The 16,595-nt window shown below is 39.2% G+C and overlaps 1 protein-coding gene across 1 annotated transcript; it reads left to right on the plus strand.

Moving 5' to 3' along the window:
• The first annotated feature begins 281 nt into the window (after nt 1-281).
• On the plus strand, nt 282-15,070 carry trmo (tRNA methyltransferase O). Its single transcript, XM_072588759.1, has 6 exons — nt 282-394; nt 3,560-3,705; nt 5,634-5,808; nt 8,075-8,232; nt 10,059-10,820; nt 12,938-15,070. Exons 1-6 carry the CDS (start codon nt 300-302, stop codon nt 13,153-13,155), a joined length of 1,554 nt encoding a protein of 517 aa, XP_072444860.1. The 5' UTR covers nt 282-299; the 3' UTR covers nt 13,156-15,070.
• Nucleotides 15,071-16,595: the final 1,525 nt, after the last annotated feature.

Genomic DNA, 16,595 nt, shown 5'->3' on the forward strand with positions numbered 1-16,595 from the left:
CAGTTTACAGGAACAGTAGGCCCCATCGCTCTGATTGACATTTTCAGTTGATTGCTCAATTTCCTTTTTTTTGTTGATACAGTGGCATCCCTTTAGACAGGCGGCATTCCTTAGGTCTCACCGATATTTGACTGAAGACTTGTCATCACTGATCCACACTGAAGAGAGGAACAGGGTACAGCTGTTGCCCTGGTAACGGGATGGCTTCCCGACCCGTGGCGCACGCGCAGCCGAGGTCACGTGGCGAGCCCACGTGGGCCCCCCTGTGGTGATCACGTGGCCGGTCCGCCGGCTGCAAGATGGAGGACAATGCGCAGTATCGGGCCGCACGCTCGGAGGGTGAATGGTTACAGTGCCAGGTTCGAGCATTGAGGGCTGAGCTCCGCAACCTCAGGTATTCAGGCGGCAGCACTGCGGTATCTATCGGTGACAGCGACACAAAACTGCATTTCTCATTCCTGGTTAATCTCAGAGAAAGAGAGAGACTTACATTTCGATAGCGCCTCTCACATCCTCAGGCGATCGACAGCTAATGAATGCTGTTAACAGTGGACTAAACACCACGACAGCAGGATTCCACAAACTGCAACTTGATTTTTATTTGTGATCCATGGGGTGAATATTAGTCCCAAACAGGCTTGTGTTCGAGGCTCTAGACAAAGAACTTTTGAATTGACAGCCTCCTGATTGAGGTAAGAGCATTCTATGCCCATGAGTCATTGTGGAATGGAAGTTGGTTTGAGTGTGTACAGGAGAGTGCAATTTACAAGCAGGATTTAGTAATTTGTGATAAATCCACGTGTTTTTTCCCCCCCTAGATATGCAGATTAGCTCGCTACTTAATAGCGAGAGGATTGAAGTACATGTGAATTTACAAAGCTTTAGTCAGAAGTCACAATAATAGGTAATAGTTCAACCAATTTATTCAAAAATACAAGATTTCAGATCACCTGACAAAGCAGCAGTACTTCCAAAGCTTGTGATTTCAAATAAACCTGTTGGGACTATAACCTGGTGTCACATGTACCCAATCCCACACTGGGCCCTCTGCATTACAGGGCCTTATTGAAACCACACCTAGAATATTATGGGCAATTTTGGTTTTATCTGAAGAAGGCTTTTCTTGCTATTGAGTGAGTGTAATGAAGGTTTACCAGGCTGATTCTGGGATGGTGGGACTGATGTAGGAGAAGTTGAATCCCTCTGGGTTATATTTGCTGCAGCTCAGAAAAATTTGGGGTATCTCAAAAATGTGTAAGAACTTTACCAGACTAGACAGGGTTGATTGCAGGATGGATCGTCTTGTTGGTGGGAAGTCCAGAACCTGGGGTCATAGTATAAGAATATGGGGTAAACTATTTAGGACTGAGGGTGAGTTTTTTTTTTTGCCCAGAGAGTGGCGAGACTGTGGAATGTTTTAAAAAATATCATTCCCAGGATGTGAGCATTGCTGGATAGGCCAGCATTTATTGCCTGTCCCTAATTACCCAGAACATAGTTAAGAGTCAAAAACATTGCTGTGGGTCTGGAGTCAGACTAGGTGAGTGTGACAAATTTCTTTCCCTAAAGGGCATTAATAAACCAGGTGTTTTTTTAAAATGACGATCTGTAATAATTTAATGGTCATCATTAGATTCTTAGTTCCAGATTTTGAATTCAAATTTCACCAGCTGCCATAGTGCTTTCACTGCCATAGAAAGCAGTTAGGGCCAAAACATTGTATGATAGAATTAGAGGCTAAAGGGATCAGGGGATGTGTGGGGGGGGTGCTTTTATAGCACCTTACATAATTTTGGATGGGCAAATACTATGAAACCTAGAACACTACTGCAATTTGCACAAAAAGCAAGCTCGCAGAAATAGTGATAATTGGATAATCTGTTGCTTGAGGGATAAATGGTGGCTAGAATACCAGTAAGAACTTTCCTGCTCTTCCTCAAAACATCATGACGTCACTTCGATCCACACAAGGCAGCAGCTGGGGCCTCTGTTCAGTCTCAAATGAAAGATGGTTGTGCAGTGCTGAACATACAGCAAATAAAGAATAGGGTCAGTTTAAGTGATGAAGAATACAGATTTAGATAGAAAAGAGGAAGAATAGGCCACCTTGCCCTTTGGGTCTGCTTGCCAGCAGGTGGTGCAGTATATGCGCATGTGCAGGAACGCAGTGCAGTGTGACTGCCCAGCAGCAGAGCGGTCGCAGAAGCTGGCTTTTAGCTGTATGGCAATACTAATATAATCACAATGTGATGGTAGACATTGCTTCTGATCCTATTTGCTACTTTTTGGCAATTCGAGACTTTCTCCCACATTCTGGAGTGTATTAGTGCAAGAAATGGATGAAGTAACATGGGAAGTTGGTTGTTGCTTCTAAAATCTAATTTCCACAAAATGCCACTGCTGATATACTATGCATAGAACGTGGTGATGTCACAGTGCATGTGCAGACATTTCCTGAAGCCTGTCATGGCAAGTTGACTCTGCTGACCCTGTCAGTACATGTGCTGATGGCCATTTTATTGTCCATCTTGGCATCCAGAGTTATGACTCCATTTTTTAATTCATTTTCTTTCAAATGTACTCTTGTTTGCTGCACCTTGAAAATTCATGTGTTTTAATTTCTCTGCATTACGCTGGCTTTCAGTCTTCCAGACAGTTATCAATTTAAAGCCCTCGCCATGTTTAAATTCTTCTAAGGTGCCTCACCTATCTATCTTTGTAATAAATTTCAGTTTTCCAACCTTCTCGAACTATGTTCCTCCATCTTTAGATTCTCGTCCATCGCCCACATTCTTTTTCTAAAAATATACTTGAAAAGCATTTCAAAGTGAAAATTACAAAATATGCTATTCAAATAAACTTTTCCACTTCCACCCAATAATCCACTTGAGGTGCCTTAATAGAATTTACTACTACTGATGTTTACAATTTACAACTTACCTAAAGATCTACAGATGCTAACCACTTGGTTTATTATGTACTGTCTTAGGCAATTGTAGTCATGTCTTCAGCTGTTTAGATCTTACACTGTAGAATAACCAGCGTAAAACCTTTCTGCCTCTTCTTTTAAAGCCCACCTCAAATTATGGCCCACCTCAACTCTTTGTAATATTGCCTTTGGGCTCAGAGTTAGCGTTTGTTTAATATACATGATTATAAAATATTTGTCAGTATTCTAAGGATATGTCATACAATCAAAAGAGTATTTATGTATGTAGATGAGTTAGTTTGAAGCCACAGGAGTATTGAGGAATTTCTTACAGCGTCATAGGTTGATCTGTGGAAGGGCAAAGTATTATTGAAAATACTCCTTGTGCACTGAAATGCACACTCCAAACAATACAATTTCACTGTAGCCCTGCTAGCTATACAGAGTACCCAGTTAGTATCTCTCTGGGTAGGGAATGGCTAGTTTCCAATTGTTCCAAAGTCATGCATTTCATTGGTTAAGTGCAACTACTTTGAAATGTCTTGTGTCTTTGTATCTATATCCTTTTTTGGGAAAGTGGGAAGAGCAATAAAACATTGCTGATTTGTAACTTTAAATGTGCATTGTTAGGCAACAAGTCACCAAAGCTGGCCATGTCCATAAGAAATCTATTGAGGACCTGTATTCCTTTCTGAATGTCTTGAAAAAGGACTCCAACCAGGATTGTTTACCTATCAAACATCGAAATGATAGCGTACCCCTCTCTTTGGAAAAAGGTATGAAATTCTAGTTCAATTTAACGCATATTCTACCTTGGCTCTTCAATAAACTCTGTTTGATGTCTGCACCTTGTATGAACCCTGTAGTCCCTATAGACTAGATTTGAATTTATTGTTTAGGTAAGTAGATTGGCAAAGTAATGAATCCATGTAGTAAGATTGAGCTATCTTGGATATAAGAACAAATTATTGGAAGAGTGTATTTTGATCTCAGAACCAAGTTCTGAAGCCTATTGGTTGAAGAACTACCTCAATTCCATGTTTAGATCCTAGAGGAAGAATTTAGAAATAAAAAAAAATGGGAGAAGATTTTAACCTAAGTTCTTGTGGGCAAGCATCCGAAGGACAAATTCAGGAATCCTGAGGGACAGGCTGTACATGTGTTTGGAAAGGCAAGGACTGATGGGGATAGTCAACATGGCCTTGTGCCTGGGAAATCATGTTTCACAAACTTGATTGAGTTTTTTGAAGAAGTAACAAAGAAGATTGAGGGCAGAGCAATAGATGTGATCTATATTGACTTCAGTAAGGCGTTCGACAAGGTTCCCCATGGGAGACTGATTAGCAAGGTTAGATCTCATGGAATACAGGGAGAATTAGCCATTTGGATACAGAACTGGTTCAAAGGTAGAAGACAGAGGGTGGTGGTGGAGAGTTGTTTTTCAGACTGGAGGCCTGTGACCAGTGGAGTGCCATAAGGATCGGTGCTGGGCCCTCTACTTTTTGCCATGTACATAAATGATTTGGATGCCAGCGTAAGAGGTAGAGTTAGTAAGTTTGCAGATGACACCAAAATTGGAGGTGTAGTGGACAGTGAAAAGGGTTACCTCTGATTACAGCAGGATCTGGACCAGATGGGCCAGTGGGCTGAGAAGTGGCAGATGGAGTTTAATTCAGATAAATGTGAGGTGCTGCATTTTGGTAAAGCAAATCTTAGTAGGACTTCTACACTTAATGGTAAGGTCCTAGGGAGTGTTGCTGAACAAAGAGACCTTGGAGTGCAGGTTCATAGCTCCTTGAAAGTGGAGTCGCAGGTAGATAGGATAGTGAAGAAAGCGTTTGGTATACTTTCGTTTATTGCTCAGAGTATTGAGTACAGGAGTTGGGAGGTCATGTTGCGGCTGTACAGGACATTGGTTAGGCCACTTGGAATACTGCATGCAATTCTGGTCTCCTTCCTATTGGAAAGATGTTGTGAAACTTGAAAGGGTTCAGAAAAGATTTACAAGGATGTTGCCAGGGTTGGAGGATCTGAGCTACAGGCTGGGGCTGTTTTCCCTGGAGCGTCGGAAGCTGAGGGGTGACCTTTATAGAGGTATACAAAATTGAGGGGCATGGATAGGATAAATAGACAAAGTCTTTTCCCTGGGGTCGGGGAGTCCAGAATTAGAGGGCATAGGTTTAGGGTGAGAGGGGAAAGATATAAAAGAGACCTAAGGGGCAATGTTTTCATGTAGAGCATGGTATATGTATGGAATGAGCTGCCAGAGGGCTGTGGTGGAGGCTGGTACAATTGCAACATTTAAGAGGCGTTTGGATGGGTATATGAATAGGAAGGGTTTGGAGGGATATGGGCTGGGTGCTGGCAGGTGGGACTAGATTGGGTTGGGATATCTGGTTGGCATGGACGGTTTGAACCGAAGGTTCTGTTTCCATGCTGTACATCTCTATGACTCTATGTGATGACATTTTCAAAAGGTCATTTAAAAAATGGATAAATTGAAAGCATGGTGTATTCTTTTGGGACTGCGATGAATGCACTTTGTTTGGAGCCACACATAGGCAAATGATTAGTCAAGTCCTGGCAATCAGGTCTTCCCTGCCACCCACTGTCCTCCTGATTGTAAATAACATAGATTCTCTGTTGCCCTGCTATAATTTGTTATATATTGTATGAAATTTAAGAATTACATATGCTTTTAAAGGAAACATTCAAACAGTACCCATTGGATACATCGAATCCTGCTTCACTGCAAAAAATGGCACCCCACGGCAACCAACTATATGTAGTTTGTCCCGTGCACGACTTAAAATTAGCAAGCTAATTTTCAACAACGCAGAGCACTCACTCATGGGCTTGGATCAGTTTTCACATGTCTGGTAGGTGGGTTTCTATTCTGGAAGTCATTGTGACCTGTTTTTTTTCTTAAATCTTCTCTGACTGCTAGAAAATGGCTATGCTATATTGAATTTCTGTAGCACTATTCTAAAGTAATTCTAACTTGAATTAAAATTCTGTTTTCAATTTCCATAAAGAACATAGACGTATTTTCTGATGCTAGTTACTGTAGCACCAGATTTACTGAATTTAGCTTAATCATCTGTAATGGGATTTGACAATCTCTCTCGCTCTCTCAGTTGCTAGTCCAGAACCAAATGCATTATAATCTCTTGAGAAAGCATGGCATAATTGGGTCAGAGGGCACAGTGTGGCTAAAATTTAAGCATTTACTGTGTAAGTGGCTGCACAAGAACATAGATTTAGTATGTGTTTTATGTATGCTTCAAAAGTACAGACATTGATATAAGTGAATCAGCTCTGATGAATAGATTTCTTAGAGTAGGGGAGCAATCCTTTTTTTGCTTGTAACTATGGCACATGATCAGCTACACAGCTATATGATCTAAAGTAGTCAAGTAGAATTTTGTAAAACATCATTAAAGCTACAGTACAGAAAAAGATCACTTGAATCTCCTCTCACATTTCTTCTCACCCAATACACACATCCTTCTTTTCCTTGCTCCATCATGTTTTTATCTAGCTTCCTCTAAATGCATCTATTCTGTTCACCTCAATCGCTCCCTATAGTAGCAAGTTCCATATTCTCACCATTGTCTTAGATTTTAATTATTAGTGCTCATTTTATTTCTGACCTTTTTTTTTAGGTTTGGATTCATCACATGTGAAAATGTTTCTTTATGTCTAACTTTTTTTTAATGTCTGAAATTAATGAATTACCCCTCAGCTTTCTCTTTATTTTAAGAGAAAAGCATCTCAGCCTGTTCAGCCTTTGCTGATTACTATGTTCTGTCAGTTCTGGTATCATCCTTCTGAATCTGTTGCAGTTGTGCAATGCCTCTGTCATTTTTTTTACAATATGGACACCAGAAAGCTTTGCACAGCACTACAGATATAATTTGAAAAATTTGATACAGGATTAGCCTAACTTATTTAGTGTTGGACTATATTCTTCTACAAATAACTTTTACTTAATTATCTATTTATTTAATATATTTACTAATCCACAAACCACTTTTTGTGATGTGTATCTGTACCTTGTAGTGTTCAAGGAGAAATACTCTTAAAAAATAAACTAATTGCACTTATTTCCTCCTTTTGTCCTTAAATTGGTTTTGTTGCAACCCGAACTTTGATAGAAGTGATGTTTGTAATCAAGAGAACATGCACCTAGGCTATCAATCATGATCAGTAATAATCTGTTTTATTTAAAATAGATTAATTTATAAAATTGCTGCAATTTATTAAAAAGTATGAAAAAGAAAATGAAAACTGGTATAAATATGGTGTCCCTGCTCTCCCAAAGGAAAATGCTTCGAGGACTTTGGGTAGAGAATTGGCACTGTGGTGTTGCAGTATTATCTCTGATAAGCATTCCCTTTGTGTGCCTCCCCACTAGGAATACTAAATTCATCCTTGGACTAAAGAGAACAAAGTTAATTTTGAGGCTGTTTGGCATGGAGCTTAGCAATGAGTCAGCAAATCATTAGACTGTGGTGCTATTTCTGATTTGTCATTCTCATCTGGCAGGATTAGTTGTCAGCAGAAGAGCAAAACCATTCCTTGTATTCCTGTACTACAATAAACTTTTATCTGAAATATATCATTTCAGTAAACTTACGTTTTTATCTTTAATGCCCAAAGTCTTTGGTAAGATCTATGTGTTAAGATCGAAAGTTCTGTATCTTTTGTGACATAAGCTATTCAGTTGATGTGTGGAGCTAACCAGCAAAAGTGTATTATTTTAATGTGGTTTTGGCTTCTTGTGGAGAAATACAGAATGTTTTCTCCACAGTTGACAAACTTCTTGAAAGTTTACAGGCTATCTGTAAATCTACAAATAGATTTAATTTTAAGTGCCTTAATTAACACTGAAATGTACTGGTTGTAATCACTGATGAGGTGGCCAGATTTGACTAAAACTAGTGTTGTTTTAATACTTTTTCCATAATATGTAATGGTTTACTGTTCAAAGACATATTCTTAGTTTTCCCAAGGACAATACAATCTAGTTTCTTATTTTTCCTAAGATTCAAGGTAATCTTGTTGACCTTGTGCTGAATATGTATATTTTCTTAAAATCATCAAATTTCTAAGTTGTAAATGTGTGACAATTGATATATGCAGGATTATCTTTGTTTTCCACAAAAATGGACATCAGTGTTATAAGGCTAAAGTCAAACCTCCGAGACTGAATGGGTTAAAGACTGGAGTCTTTTCTACAAGAAGTCCTCATCGTCCCAATGCGATAGGTTTAACACTGGCAAAGCTGGATAGGATTGAAGGTATGCTGCTTCAAAGATGTTCTCTCAGGCTAAAATATTTTTTGGTCCAACCAAGGAAAGTAGGAATCCAGGCATTTTCCCTCTATGACACTGGAATATATTAAAACAGCAGTTGCAGTATTACAACTTTATAGTTTGAGATTGGTTTGTATGTAATAGAAACTCCTGCAAAAGTGGGTACAATTATAATGTTTAAAAGACATTTGAATAAATACATGAATAGGAAAGTTTTGGAGGGATATGGGCTAGGAGCAGGCAGGTGGGACTGGTTTAGTTTGGGATTATGTTCGGCATTGACTGGTTGGACTGAAGTGTCTGTTTCCATGCTGTATGATTCTAAACACCTATTTGGCATGAGTAATGGACCAAAACTTGGGAGGACTAGAATCTGCCTTTTGACATGGTAGGCTACCCAGTGAACTGTGAACTGAAACATTGCACCTGCATTATCCCTAATCCTAACCTTGTCAGCTGACGTCTGGATATTTTCCAGAACTTATCGCACTTGCACATGGACTACTTCAGTGTCTGAGTCGTCATGAATAGTGTACAATCATCAGTGAATATCCCCATTTCTGACCTTATGATGGAGGGAAGGTCATTGGTGAAGCAGCTGAAGATGGTTAGGCATAAGGCACTACTCTGAGGAACTCCTGCTCCGATGTCTGGTACTGGAACATAAGAAGTTGAGGGGTGACCTTTATTGAGCATTTGTAAAATCATGAGGGGCATAGATGAGGTGAGTGGCAAGCGTCTTTCCTAGGGTAGGGAGTTCATACTAGGAGGTGAGAGGACAAAGCTTTAAAACGTAAGAGGGCCACATTTTTTTCAGTTTCATTCATGTGGAATGAACTGCCAAAGGAAGTAATGGATGCCGGTGCAGTTACAATATTTAAAAGACATTTGGATAAGTATATGATTAGGAAAGATTTGGAAGAATGAGCTAAATGCAGGCAAGTGGGACCAGTTTAGTTTTGGAACATGGTTGGCATGGATGAGTTGGACCAAAGGGTTTGTTGTATGACTCTTGACTGTATAACCACGATCATCATCTTATTTCACAGGTATGATTCCAACCATTGGAGAGTTTGCCCCCTGATACCCATTGATTCCAATTTTGCTAGGGCTCCTTGATGCTACAATCAGTCAAATGCAGCCTGATGTCAAAGGCTGTTACACTCACCTCATCTGTGGAGTTCAGCTCTTTTGTCCATGTTTGAACCAAGGCTGTAATGAAGTCAGGAGCTGAATGGTCCTAGCATAACCTAAACCAGGCATCAGTGAGCAGGTTATTTCTGAGCAGGTGCTGCTAGATATCCTGCTGATGACACCTTCAATCACTTTACTGATGATCAAGAGTAGACTGGGATGGTAATTAGCCGGGTTGGTCTCGATATCAAGTTATTAGCAAAATAACCAAGGGTGATATGAGGACAAATGTTTTGGTAGTGAATACATGAACGATGGAGACAGACATGAATTTTGAAACAGAACTGGAAAAGCATGTGGAAGTGGAATAATTAAGTTTAGCAAGGACAGAAAGGAATGGCTAGATGTTTTTGTATCAAACAATGTGTCAGGGAGGTGGAAATTGGTGAAAGATGATATATATTTAAAGTTCAGGGTTGGGCCAAATAATTTTCACGGCTTTGCACAACCTAGATCATCATTAAGTTTGCCTCTAATCTTTAAACATTTGTTATACTTGTACTCCTCAAAAGTGGGTAACCAAAATATTAGGTCTTTACACTTTCGGTTTATTCATAATTATGATCAATCTACACTCATCTTTGCGTTTATGTATAATTTATTGTCATTCTTTTAAGGTGACACGGTTCATCTTTCGGGAATTGACATGATACAAGGAACACCAGTACTGGACATTAAACCATATATTCCAGATTATGACGCACCTCGAGGTGATCCACCACGAAACAATGGTCAATTGCATCAGGAGATTCTTATGCCAAATGAACAGTGTCAAGGTACAGCCATTCCAATCACTGGGGTGGTGACTAAAAACTCAGAGAAACCAGCCCATGTTAAAGTAGCTTCAGGTACAGCAGAGGCAGTTTGTACCAGCTGGGTACAACCTGCTCAGAGAGGTGCACCATACTCTGTCAAAAAGACAGATGATGATCTTACTGGAGAAGACTGGTGCCCAGTACAAGTAGGAGGTGCAGTTTCAACCTGCACTGTGGATGAAGTTGCAGATAAACAGCAGTGTTGCACCCCTGAACTAAAAGCTGAGAAAATTGATGTACTTGCTGGAAAGAAAGATGCTTCTTATGAAAATATACACTTGGCTGTGGAGAAAATCGAATGTCAACTTGTCCACAATGATGCAATAAAGCAAGTAACTGCACAAGATAAAGTTATTTGCTTAGATTCTGAGCAGTTAAGTGCTGCAACGGTTCAGCAGAATAAACAGCAAAAGGATGTAGATGCCATTAACATACCTGGGAGCCAGTTGTCTAACAGTGCGATTGCGACTTGGATAAGACAGTCACCTGTACCATCCTTACAGGTTCGGTTCACTCCTCATGCAGAATTGGATCTGGAGCAGTTTCAGGCTCCAGGTGGGACAGGTACGAATGATGGTGCGATGCTTCTATTAGTGATAACAAAACCAGCAGCTAGAATTTGGGTCTCTGAATTAAAATGTAACATCAACTGAATTAGAAAACTAACATATCAAAGTATTTTGTTTGTTTATTGTCACGTGTGTTTTGATATAAAATGCATGAAGTGTTGTACAGTGTTGTACATTGTTGCCTCTACCTGGCACCATCTTAAAACACAGTAAAATCAAAAACATAGAACAAAGGCAGAAAAATAAAGAAATGGTGTTAAGTGCTCCACCATGGACCCTATGGCCAGGCATGAATCCACTTTACTACTGTAGGAGGAGCAAAAGTTGCCACTCTTCAGCACCATCTTGTCTCCACTGGCTCCCTCGTCACTGAGTCCTCACTGGACCTCATCGATACAGATGCAACTGATGCTGCTGAGTACCACATTGGCCAAACTCAACTCCACCAATGACATGAGTCTGCTTCGGGCCCACTTTGCTGATGCAGCCAATGCCATCTGGTCTCATACTAAGTCCAAACTTGCCTCAGCAGCAACAGGCATGAGTTAGTGCTAGGATTGCCTCATTGGTGTGGATGTGCTGGGCCCATTCCCTGACTGCCTTGGGTCTGTGCTGGACCCACTTGCTGCTGCTGATGCTGTCATCACAACTGAGCTCTTTAACAAAGAGGTAAGTAAAAGAAAAACGAAACAAAACTATTTTAGAAAATAAAAGAAAAGCAGACAAACTCTGGGCTTAGGAGCTCTACTACACTGCCATCTGAACAGAAGTAGGGGTTACACATCAAGCATACCATTTACACATTGTGTCTGCATTGGCTGTTAGGAAGAGCTATGCAGTCCGATTTCTTCCACCATGCTTTCAGGCAGCACTCTCCCAAACATAACAATAAGATTGCTGCATTTAAAAGGAAATTGTGTTACCACTGGTTCTTCTGCCAGTTACTTTAAATCTGTCGTCTTTGGTGATCAACCCTCCTGCCCCTGGAAATATTTCACCTTATTTAATCTATCAAAAGCTTTCATGATTTTGAGTACCCTTACGAAATTTCCCCTTAATATTCCCTGTTCTTAAGGATAATCCCGGCTTTCTTGTCTCTTCTGTTATGCAGATGTGGTGTACTGTACCTTTTGTGAATAAATACACTGCGTGCTGTCACTGCTAGTAACATGTGCTCCAGCTACTGGGGTAGCTGGTTGCCTGGAAATGATAAACTGGCCCAATTTGAACCTGTTTTAAGTTATAACCCCGAAAAATACCCAGATTCCAATCAAGTTTGGAATTGAGTATATTGACAATCTTAAAAGCCAATGACACAATCTGATGCTTTGGGGTATAAGACCAGGGAAAATTGAGCAGTTGGGAGGAGAATTGCCAAGCCAATGACATCTGCATATTGCCCAGAAAAATAGCTCTCTTAAAGTACCTTAATTGATTATTAACCTGTGAAGCAGACTTTCCAAGAAGAATAAGACAGGAATTCAGAGAAAACTAAGAGGCCTGGTTTTGAGATAAGTGTTGTTTTGTAAATCTTAACTGGGAATTTTATTGGACTAGTAATATAGAAGTGAAGGTAAAAGATAGGTTAGAGGAAGGACTTGTAAATTGTTGTTAGTTAATTATCCTGTTCTACTTCAAGAAATAAAGTTGTTCACTTTTACTTTAACTAGTTCTTGGCCTATCAAATTTTCAGATTACTGCATGGGATAAATCCTTTGTGTTGCTGGTTTTAAATGGAGGCGAGTTTACGCTGTGTCGTAACACTTCATAGAAGCGATTGAACACTGATTATACTGATGCTGAGCCAGTGTTTTGTAAAGTTTTAGCATAACTTCTTTACTTTTGCACTATTTATAGAACCAAAGATCCTGTATGTTTTTAGCACAAGTTCACTGTTATAACTTCTTGTGGATGTTTTATATTTTAATTGCTTTAGTTATTTTGCAAATTTTGTTCAGTTTTAACAAAATCAAAAATCTGATTAATTTTAAATGCTCTTGGGGACTATGACCTAGTAGCTTTCTTATTGAACTCTGAAGTTCTATACTTTTTAGTGTTTTGATTTTTGACATATTTAAGAACTAATATCTACTAAATACTGTCTGTTTACAGATCCAGACAAAGCATCACTGAAATATTTCCAGTCTGTTAAGGAAGCAAAGTCTGCCATTGTGGCTGTGCTATCAGCTGATCCAAGATCCATATATCGTAGGAAGCAATGCCAGGACATTCTGTTTTACTTCACTGTAGATATTGTCCACATCACCGCTTGGTTTGGAGATGACTTTGCTGAAATCTTGAGGGTAAAACCAGTGGAAAAGGATGTCTAGACTGGAACTGTTGGAATAGGAATTCCTGATCAAAACTGCAAACATTGTTAACATTGCACATTTCCATAAAACTAAAAACCAATGTTTTTCAGCCCTCTGTGTGTGACTTTTTGCTTCATGTGTACTTCCTTTCAACTTGTACCACTTTCATGTAACACCACATTACTGAGATCACATTTGGAGTAATGTTTTCAGTTCTGGGCACCTTATTTAAGAAAGCATGTTAAAGCCCTGGAGAAAGTGTAAAGGAAATTTGAGAATAATTCCAGGAATGACAGATTTTTGGTACAAGGAAATAATAGAGAAATTGGACTTATTCTTCTCTGCTCCAAGATAATTAAGAGGTGACTTTACTAAGGTGTTCAAAATTATGAATAGTTTTGACAGGGTAATGAAGAATATTCTGTTTCCACTTCACTATGTCAGTGACTGGATTTGCAATTGCAAGATCTCAGCAAGGAATAAATGAAGAGAAACTTCTTTACTCAATTGTTAGGATTTGGAATGTACTCTCTAGGAGAGTGGTGAAGGTGGATTCCATAGGTTTCAACAGTGACCTGGAGACATATTTTGAAAGTGATCAATTTGAAGGGCTACAGAGATATGGCTGGCAAATAGGACTAACTGGATAGTTCTGTCAGAAATTGGTACAGACAGGATGAGCTGAATGGCTTCCTTCTGCACTGAAAAATTCTATGATTCTACCATCTCCCCATGCCTTAAGTTTATATAGATAGTTTCTATTACATATTATCACATAGTAGTTAGCTTCATTGTTGATATGGTGTTGCACCAATGAGACATTTTAAAAATACACATAATGGAAGAATAAAAGTAAAGACCATGACTTCAAAATAAAAACTGAATTATGGCTGTTAATTTTGTCTCCTTCCATCTAACTATTCTTCATCTGAACACTAAACTTAATCTAAATTGTCCAAATAGAACAAAGAATAAAGAAAATTTATGGCCCAGGAACAGCCCCTTTGGCCCTCCAAGCCTGAGCCAATCCAAATCCACTGTCTAAACCTATTGTCCAATTCCTAAGCATCTGTATTCCTCTACTCCCCACCTACTCATGCATCTGTCCAGACGCATCTTAAATGAATCTACCATGCCTGCCTTTACAACCTCTGCTGGCAATGCGTTCCAGGCACCTATCACCCTCTGTGTAAAGTATTTGCCGCATATATCCCCCTTAAACTTCTCACCTTGAAAGCGTGACCTCTTGTTATTGAATCCTTCCCCTGGGAAAAAGATTGTACCAAATTGATTTTAGTCTTTATTCATTTTTGTCCATGAATATTTTCTGGCCATGTAAATCATAAGTAATTGAATTCCCAGCATATTACCACAATATTTATCTCTTCAGCTGTACAGTGAATTATGCTGACCTTAAAGGTTATATGAGTAATATTTCTGTTGGGGATTCCCTACCAGTATTTCAATTTAACTCAGTCTCTGGGATTTTTATCAAAACTTATTTTCCCCAATGTGTTGGAATTTTACATGCTTCTTTCTGACTGTGATAAGCAGTGTGATTGATGGAAATGATTGCTGCTGGGTGCTCAAATCTAAGATGTGGCTTTCTGTAAATTAAAAAGAAAATTGATTATCTAGTCTTTGCTCAGTAAGCCAATGTCCAAAAGGATTAGAACAAAACTGTAATTAACTTGTTCCTTTTTTAGTGCTTTTGTTAAATGGTTTATTTTAACTAAAGCACTGTACCCACCCTCTCTTGGAGTTGAATATAGATCAGATCACAAATCCACCAAAAATATCCAGCTGAATTTTGGGTTGTGTAGCCTGAGCATGTACCAACATTGCCTTTTATTGTCTTGGTGCAGAGACTTATGAGGTGTTGGTGTTATGGCATTGATTTGCAAAACTGTAAATAAATGTGTTGGCACAGCAATCCACCTGTGTGGAACCTTGGCTAGACAATATGTGTGTAATATGCTTGGTTATATCAGTCCTCTTCATTCCATTGTATTGCTAAACTCTTAAAGAACTTCCTATTTTAAACTTTTCAAAATTAATTTAAGAAAAGCTAAGATAAAATATTTCAAAGTTTCAAGTGAATGGTTTCAACTTAGATTTGTGTTAGTAAAGGCAGAATTCTATCTGTTGCTAACAGAAAACTTGCATTGATGTTGCAACGTTCAAATCCTGAGATGTCTAAAACTGATTTACAGCCAACTGGTTGCTTCTGAAGTGTATTTACTTGATATTAAAAGGAACATTGCAGCCAAGTTTCACAAGTGTGCTTTTGGCAAAGCGCAACAACGCAAATGGTTAGGGTCATGTCGTCTTGGTGGAAGATAAATGTTGACCAACTAGAGCTTAATTGCTATCACACTACTATTTTGTGTTAACTAAGCAAGTAGCCAAGGCCTTGGGTTATTACAGGAAAGCTGGCATCACTGCTTGTAATACATTAAAGTTTCAGTCTTGTGTGGTCAGCTCTGGGAGATTCGATCTTAAATACAAACCAATTCAGAAAGCAGCTATTAAGGGGACACATTATCACGGAGTCAGCTATTACAAACAGACATTAGACTATAGACTCATATTGTGTATCGTTGAAATGTTATTCCCAAAAACCAAACTGTGGTGTCTGTGAGGTCAAAGCTGCTTTTGCAGAAATCCTCTCAGCAGTGGCTCAGCAGATAATACTCCTGCTTGAAATGAAAGGGTTTATGATCATGTTGCCCTTCAGAGCCTTGAGCTTATTATCCAGTTTGACACGAGGGATGTTGCACTTTGATATGTTGCTGTATCAGGAAATGCCACTCCATCGGAAAGGCTAATATGGTTTACAGGTATAGCATAGGGGTGTATTGACCTGACCATTGTCAATTCACACCACTCTTTGCAATACTGTCATTTAAGCCCCATCAGATGTGCATAGACTCTTCCATCTCTGGGTGCAGCTTCCAATATACAGAATTGTTACAGTGCAGAAGGAAGCCATTCATGCCTCTGGGTGTTTAGGAATGGCCAATAAATGCTAGTCCAGCCAGTGATGCCCATATCCTGTGAATTTTTTTTATAAAGGCCCATTGCATCTGTATCAAACAATCTACACCAATTCCATTTTCCAGAATTTGGCCTTAGCTTTGAATATTTTGGCATTTCAAATACTCATCCACGTACTTCCAGAATCATACAGCGTGGAAACCGATCCTTTGGTTCAACTAATCCATAATCCCAAACTAAACTAGTCTCACCTGCCTACTCCTGGCTCACATCCCTCCAAACATTTCCTATTTATGCACTTACCTGAATGTCTTTTAAATGTTGTGATTGTATCCACATCCACCATTTCCTAAGGACGTTCATTTCACACCTGAATCACTTTGTGTGAAAAAGACATTAAGTGCAATTTTTTTTAAATCTCTCTCCTCTCACCTCAAAAATATGCCCCCTAGTCTCACTAC

Source organism: Chiloscyllium punctatum, chromosome 2, assembly GCF_047496795.1.
Source record: "Chiloscyllium punctatum isolate Juve2018m chromosome 2, sChiPun1.3, whole genome shotgun sequence".
Lineage (NCBI taxonomy): Eukaryota > Metazoa > Chordata > Chondrichthyes > Orectolobiformes > Hemiscylliidae > Chiloscyllium > Chiloscyllium punctatum.